This window comes from Urtica dioica, chromosome 5 (assembly GCF_054948205.1).
Source record: "Urtica dioica subsp. dioica isolate 48M chromosome 5, U.dioica_male_clone48M_v1_H2, whole genome shotgun sequence".
NCBI lineage: Eukaryota > Viridiplantae > Streptophyta > Magnoliopsida > Rosales > Urticaceae > Urtica > Urtica dioica.
The window spans coordinates 40,764,841-40,772,299 of NC_142760.1; the positions used below are offsets into that span (position 1 = coordinate 40,764,841).

Consider the following 7,459-nt stretch of genomic DNA (forward strand, 5'->3'; position numbering starts at 1 on the left):
GTAAACCCTGAAAAGATCATAAAAAGCTTGCACGATCCTCGCAAGATCAAGTGCAATGTAATCTTGATCCTCGAAATGATTTCTAATGTACTTAAGAAACTTTTTTAATCCACCAATTTAACATCGGCAGTATAGAATGGCTCCAAAACCGTATAATAATGGAACCTTTCCAGCCCCCCAATATTTTAGAAACTTGGCTCTCATTGCTTGAATTCAATCGTCAAAAATTGCTTGTTTTTATACCTATCAAAATGCACAGCAATTGCGGTCATAGTATGAAGACCGAGAAAAGAAGTAGGAGTGTAAACAGCGGAAAGATAACAAGTTTCTTTGTAAAAAAATTCAAGAAAAGAAACATATGATTCAACCATCTTAATATCATATTCGGAAATAGCGTCATCGCCATGTTCACTGTTAATGTAAGAAATAATAATATTGACATAATGCTCGGATAAAATGTTGGTCAACATAAGAAAGGTAGAATTCCACCTAATTTTGTTATCTAGATGAAAGGTGCGTTCTTGGAGACCGTTGTGTCTAAGGCGTCTCTTAAGCTCGTCTAGTCTAGAGGTCGAACTATTGATCCAACTAATGTAACTCCTAATTTTGTTGATGGAAGAGTCGTAACTAGCTGCTCCGGCTTGAACTATAAGGTTTATGATATGGGTTGCGCATCGTTGATGCAAAAGGGTATCGTCACAATGTAGTCGGTCTTTTAATTCTCTAATCATAGCATTGTTGCTTGTGGTAAGGTTACGGAGATAATCCTATCGTCAAACCCCACTCATCTATAACACTAACTATGATATCTAAGATGTTTTGACTAGTATGAGAACCTTCTATCCTCTTAAAGGCTATGATACGTTTGTTGAGATTCCAATCATCGTCTATGTTATGCACTACAACACTCATGAAATCCATCTTTGATTGACCAGTCCATATATCCGAGGTTAAGGCTACACTATATCTACCAGATGATATTGTGGCTTTCATTTGTTCCTTTTCTTCTAAAAACCATTTTAGGATATCGGATCTCAAGACTTTCCTAGACATAATTTGAACGTTTGGAATTAAATAACTTATGAATCTAACAAAACCTTGAGATTCGATATGACTAAAAGATTAATCGGTCGAAACAAAGTATTCTACTATTGACATCTAAAGAGTAGAGGATCGATATTACTTACAGCGCTTGACGAGGCTCCAGATTGCGTCCCGCGGCAGTGCTTGTGATGACTCCACAAGAGCGACGTCCCGACTCTTGTGTTGTGAGCGCTGAAGATTTTGCCACAATTGTAACATTTTTTGGCTTTTTCGTCGTTCGCAATCACCTCTTCAAACCACGTCCACACAACGGACCTAGTTCGACGTCGTGGTGGTTGTACTTGTTGTTGTTGAGGTAGTTGTTGTTATTGTTGTTGTCGTGCTCGTCGTTGTCGTCGTTGTTGTGTCTCATCTTGTTGTTCACGTTGTCAATGTCGTGACACTCTAACGGCATGATCGCTTTGACTTTGACTTCGACGTCGAGATGGTGGTGGTGGTAGGTCATCTTCTTCCTCCTCCTCCTCATTCTCCTCTTCTTCATTTGGATTTTGGGTTTCATCGTCGTCTTCTTCTTCATTTGGATTTTGGGATTCACGCATATGTTGCTCATATTCTTGAAATGTTTCATAAGCCACTTCGGATGGCGGAATTTGAGCTTGATAGGCGCTTGCTCGGGATCCATTTGAGGGTAGTATGGTACTTGGGTGTTTGGAATTTCGGTGAATTCAGAACGGGCGAAAGTAGGAGCAACATAATTTGGATCGAAACTGTATTCGGTGTTTTGGTCCGGGGGGTTTTGAGACAAGTGCAACCAATTTTCTTCAAATTGGTGCATATGTTGACCTCGGGAAGCTCTTCCCCTTCGACCTCCTCGGTTGTGGGATAAAGATGCCATGAAAAATTGATATTGAGAGCTTGAGAGTTTGAGACTGAGATTGAGAGAGTTTGAGAGAAAAGTGTGAAGAAAATGAATGAAATGGAGGGATATTTATAGATTTTAGAAATAAATTGGTTAAAAAAAAATTTAAAATTTTCGGTGATATTGAGAGCAACGACTCTATTTTAACGGGAAAAAAAACGGCTAACTTTTTTAGGCCGTTGGTTCAAAGATCCAACGGCCAGAATTTAAAAAAAAAATAAATGTACAGGACTAACGGGACCACCGCGTCCCGTTAGCCAAATTAACGGGACTCACGTCCCGCTACCGTTAGGGTAACGGGAGTCCCTTAACGTTTATTTAACTAACGGTAGCGGGGATTCCGTCCCGTCCCGCTACCCTTACGCCGGGTTTAAGTATGACCTTTAAAGTCAACAAATCACAATGTAGAGGGAACAACTTTTTGGGATACCACAGTCAAACCACTTTTGATAAATACAGAGTAAGAACAAAAAATAAAGTTCTGACAGATCACATAAATGGTTCCATATGACATGAGTTCAGCACCAACAATCGCCGCATAAAAGTACAGTAAAGGTGTTCTGCAACATGTCAAAAGGCAAAAAAGGATAATAGTGTGCATTTTTACCAACAGATATAGAATAATCTCAAAATTACAAAAGAAAAAAAATAAAAAATAAGTTAACAGTAAAACAATTCTTGGTTACTTGCTTCAACTACAAGATGGACAATCCAAAAAACCTTAAAAAAAACATATTAAAGATTTGCAAGATTCTCCACCTTCTTCTCCTGTGTCTAAACCTAAGAATTAAGATCACCAGTAATTCCTTCTACAACATATTTAATTAAACTAAAAAAGAACAAGTCAAGAACAAGAAGATGACTTGGGTGTGTAGTTCCTTCTTCCCTAATAATGAAAAAAAAAAAAAAAAAAAAAAAAAAAAAAATCAGAAAAGCGAAGCTCGGTTGCTCGGTGTTCCTTCCTCTTGCTCAGTCACTACGTCTTGAGCCGCCGGAGTCTCCGAAATGTTTCCCTGTAGAACCTAGTCAAGGAGTTACAAGTTAAAGCAAGCACAATAAAGTTTCGATTTATCAAAATAGAAAGCCCTGCTGCGAATTACCTCCAAGAGCTGGGACATTTTGCTGGTTCGGTCAACCTCCATCGGCTTCGCTTCGTTGATCATAACAGCTTGGAGAGGCTCGACGTCGAGGGCTCGATCGCCTTCACTGGTTTCGCCGTTCTTCGCCGCCGAAGTGTCGGTGTCCTCGGTCGGGGTCTCGATTCGCTTGATCACCTCCGTCACCAGATTCTCAAAGGGCATGGCCGCCGGGTTCGGGGGCTTCGCTCCGGGCTCGGCCGGCGCACCGTTTTCTTTACGGGAAGAGATTTCGGGGACCAGAGAGAGCGGCGGAACTTGGGTCGTCGACGAAGAGACCGACCCGTTTGGCGGGCGAGCAGTGATTACCGCCTCGTCTTGGGGCTGTTTCCCCTTCGAGGCTTGGTGGGTCCCGGCGAGAGGGTTCGGTTCAGTCGCGACCGGTAATCCGTTCTTCGCGGGTTCGAGCACGACGGGCACGAGGTTGCCTCTCGGAATCATCGGCGCCGGAGAAACCGATAGGCCTTTAGGCAATAAAGTAAATTAGTTAATCGTTAGGGTCGGAATTAGTATTGGCCTATAGATGAATACATTCAGGAAATAATCATTTTGAGTTTAAGCTTTGCCTTTTTGAAATAGTTGTGACAGGGACTGAGCTATACAAGTATATCAGGGGCCCCTAGATGAATTATTTTTTATTTTATTTATAAAAAAAAAAAAGCTAAACTGGAAACAAATTGATAGCAAAATCGCCAAACTTATGTTTTCTAATTCTTGTTTACACGTTCGATAAAATATAAAAAAATATTGACCCTGGTATAAGTAATTGTCAAAAAATACATTTTTGTAAACATCAACTATTTCACAAATTTTGAAAATTCATTAGTTTCAATTGGCTATTTCGCTAAAACACCCTTTTATCTTACTTGAAAAAGTTGTTTGAATTATATAAAAAAAAACTATTAAAAAAAATGACAATTTAGGGGGAGCTTCACGACTCGAAAATTATATTTTCGTAATTTCTATCGTCCAAAAAATTCTTATGTTCTTACCTTTCGGGAACAAGGTACTCGCTTGTTGAGCTTGGACTTCTTTCCTCTCCCTCGGCCGGGCAGGATTATAGTTCTCGGGCGGGACGGGAATCTCGGCCCTCTTGATCATCTGAACGTTGGGCGCCACGTCATTCTCCGTCGAGACCGGGACGAACCGCCCCGGCCTGAACACGACTCCCCTCAGAGTGGTCTCCGAGTTCGCGACCCTCACGTTGAGAAGATACCCCGCGTCGAAGACCGCCTCGATCACCCCCGAGACCGCCCGCCCCACCATGGCCTCGGCTGCCACGTCACCGCCCCCGCTGGGCCCCACGGGACGTGGGCCCGGGCCTCCCGCGAAGCCCGGAGGACTCTCTTCCCAGCGAGCCCTCGGGACCCGGGACCCGTCGTCGGGGCTCGTCTTCGGGTACTTCCTTGGGCGGCCGCGTTTGCGCTTCCCTGAAGACTCGGGGTTTGTGTTAGCTTCGATGACTTGGTTCATGTTCATCGTCGGTGTGTCGCGAGTTATATAAGCCAAATGTTTTTCGGGGGGTTTTGCACGGGGATTCAATCTTACCTATTAACATTGACAGAAAAAACAAAAAAATTAACGTTTTGAAATTCGGTAACCTATAGTAGATTTCAAACCCATACCACGTTTTGCTATTCGTGGCCAACAATGATGAACTTCAGTAAATAAATAAATAAACAAAACAATAGAAACAAACAGAGTTTTACGAGTATTTTTATATACATATATATATATATATATACATAAGTTAATAACATTTTCTAAATTTTACAAATAGTGAATTGTCCGAATATGCAGGAAACAAAGAAAATGGAATTTTACACGAACCTAAGATCCGATTTTGGGTTCTTTTGCATTGACAGAAGAAAAAAAAAAAAATATATATATATATATATATATATATATATATATATATATATATTTGAAATTCGGTAACCCATAGTAGAACTCATACCCAACCCATACCAAGGTTTGCTATTCGTTGCCAACAACAATGAACTTCAATAAATAAATAAACAAACAAATAATTTGGTTCATGTTCATCGTCGCTGTTGCAAGTTATATAAGCCAAATGCTTTTCAGGGGTTTTCGCATGGGATTCAATCTGCCTATTAACATCGACAAAAATTAAAAAATAAAAAAAAATAATAATGTTTGAAATTCGGTAACCTATAGTAGAACTCAAACCCATACCACGTCTTGCTATTCGCATCCAACAATGATGAACTTCAATAAATAAATTAACAAAAAAAAAAATCTTTAAAGTAGTTCATACAAAAGATTTCTAAATTTTACAAATAGTGATTTGTCTAAATATGCAGGAAACAAATAAAAAGATCTTTTACACGAACCTAAGATCCGATTTCGGTTCTTTAACAGATTGAAATCTTTCTATATAATAAGTGAATAAACGTTTCGGTTTTGATGTCGCTAGTTGAGCTGGAAAACTTGTTTTTGTCGTATCTAAGAGTGCGAAATCGAGATCGAATCCCGCAGATGCTAGTTCAGCGTTTAAATAAATTACCTTTTGTTTTTCCAAACAATAAGGAAACAAAATGAATATCACAGTGACATCGAAAAAAAGCCGGTACAAATGAAATTTTACCATTCTAATCAAGATTTCCATTCGACAAAAATAAATATTCAAACCCGGAAATAAAAGAATTTAAGTGAGGCGTGAATAAATCGTCTAAGCAATTTTGAGACACTAAAGAAGCAATTTTCATAGTTTCACACAAGGAAATGTAAACAAGCTAAATACCTGAAATTTCTCTGCATCAAACAACGATTGAAAAAAAAAATCGGCAAGTAAAAAAAAAAAAATTACTAGCAATGAATCAATAAAACCCTCGTGTCATGAAACCATAAAACCTGGCTAAAATCACATTCGTAACAGAAATAAATCAGATTACGAACAACATGAATATCGAAATTTTCAATTTATATAAAACGAACAAAGAAATCCACTCACATTTCTCTCACTAACCCTAAAGTTCATCTTTTTGCCGCCAAAAACGTCAAGAAAAGCATCCAAAGAGCGTTTTTATTCAATCAGAAAATCATCATCCAAACAAATCCCAACAATTTCAGGATATTTCAGTTAACAAAGCTAAATAACGAAAATCTAATATCCAAAAACTAAACTGATTAACAACAACCTAAAATTATTTAAAATAAATAAATTAAATTAAAATCTCGATCAAAATAGAGAAAATGACGATGATAATAAAATGCATGTATTTAATCATATAAAATAAAATAAATAAAATAGGCAAACTAGAGTTAGGGATTTGATTTTGAGAGATTGAGCGAGTTCAAGACATACCTCGGAACTGTTTTCCGTCTATGCGTTTCGAAAAAACCAAAAAATAAAAATAAAGAAAAAGAAAATTGAAATATTTGATAATGTCTTGTAAATGTGCGCATACATATACATTTATGTATACGATAGTTTCTGGAAGAAATATATATGTATATATATTTTCTCTGTAGAAATTATTTTTTTTCTATTTTTTGTGCGGAAATGACGAGAAGGGAAAGATGCTACTGTGAGCGTAAGGAGTGATAGAATTACCCTCACAGCAAACGACAATTCTGAAACACTAATGTGAAACTGACACGTGGTATTTATTATGTCTTCCCGCTAATTTTGGACGTTATACGAAACGTGTCAATATGTGAATGGATTGATGTCTGTAACGTCTGTGTGAGATAGAAACCTCGGACGGACACGTGGCCGTCGTGTCGGTCCCACTTGGTATAACGCATGGTATTGGCAATGGTCTCGTTTTTTTTTCATATTGTGTCGTTTTATTTGTTTTATAAGAATATATTATGTTGTTTTTAAGTTGCTGTCTTTCTTGTCTTGTGTCGTTTTGGATTTTTTTTTTTTTTTTTTAATTTTCTTCAAACTATCATCGTTATATTGTCCCAATAAATAAAAAGTATCATCTTTATAACTTCTTGATTTCCACTTTATTCATTTTACTTTTCAATGATGTTGGATGTATAATTTTAATATTTCGTTTGAAAATTATCTTTGATGAACTTCGTTAGCTAGTTTTGGAGAGAATTGTGCCCTTTTTGGTAGATTTTTATGCCTTATTTTATATAGTAGGCTTTTATGCCTTGTTTAAAGTTTGCTGTCAAATTAATATTACATTCAATGAGAAATTATATATAAATGTAATTTATTAATATGAACAAGACATATAAGCAATGTAAATCCATCACCATAATTAAAGGCCTTTAATATTATTTTTCTACATAAAATGACATTAATTGTGCTATTCTTTTAGAGTGACAAGTTTTTGTGCCCATTATATTTATTTTTCTTTTATTAATACACTACAAGTAC

At 37.4% G+C, this 7,459-nt stretch overlaps 1 protein-coding gene across 3 annotated transcripts; it reads right to left on the reverse strand.

Moving 5' to 3' along the window:
• Positions 1 to 2,347: 2,347 nt before the first annotated feature.
• On the reverse strand, positions 2,348 to 6,584 carry LOC149398532 (protein METABOLIC NETWORK MODULATOR 1-like). Of its 3 annotated transcripts, none has more exons than XM_089614090.1 (4): positions 6,428 to 6,584; positions 4,092 to 4,647; positions 3,064 to 3,563; positions 2,348 to 2,976 (listed from the first exon to the last, which is right to left on the reverse strand). In XM_089614090.1, the coding sequence occupies exons 2-4, from the start codon at positions 4,576 to 4,578 to the stop codon at positions 2,890 to 2,892; spliced, it is 1,074 nt and encodes a 357-aa protein (XP_089470216.1). In that variant the 5' UTR covers positions 4,579 to 4,647; positions 6,428 to 6,584; the 3' UTR covers positions 2,348 to 2,889. The 3 variants fall into 3 exon arrangements, with proteins under 3 accessions (XP_089470216.1, XP_089470215.1, XP_089470214.1); XM_089614089.1 differs by lacking the exon at positions 6,428 to 6,584 and adding an exon at positions 5,454 to 5,472 and having other exon boundaries at positions 2,360 to 2,985; XM_089614088.1 differs by having other exon boundaries at positions 2,361 to 2,985; positions 6,428 to 6,583.
• Between the last annotated feature and the right edge of the window lie 875 nt (positions 6,585 to 7,459).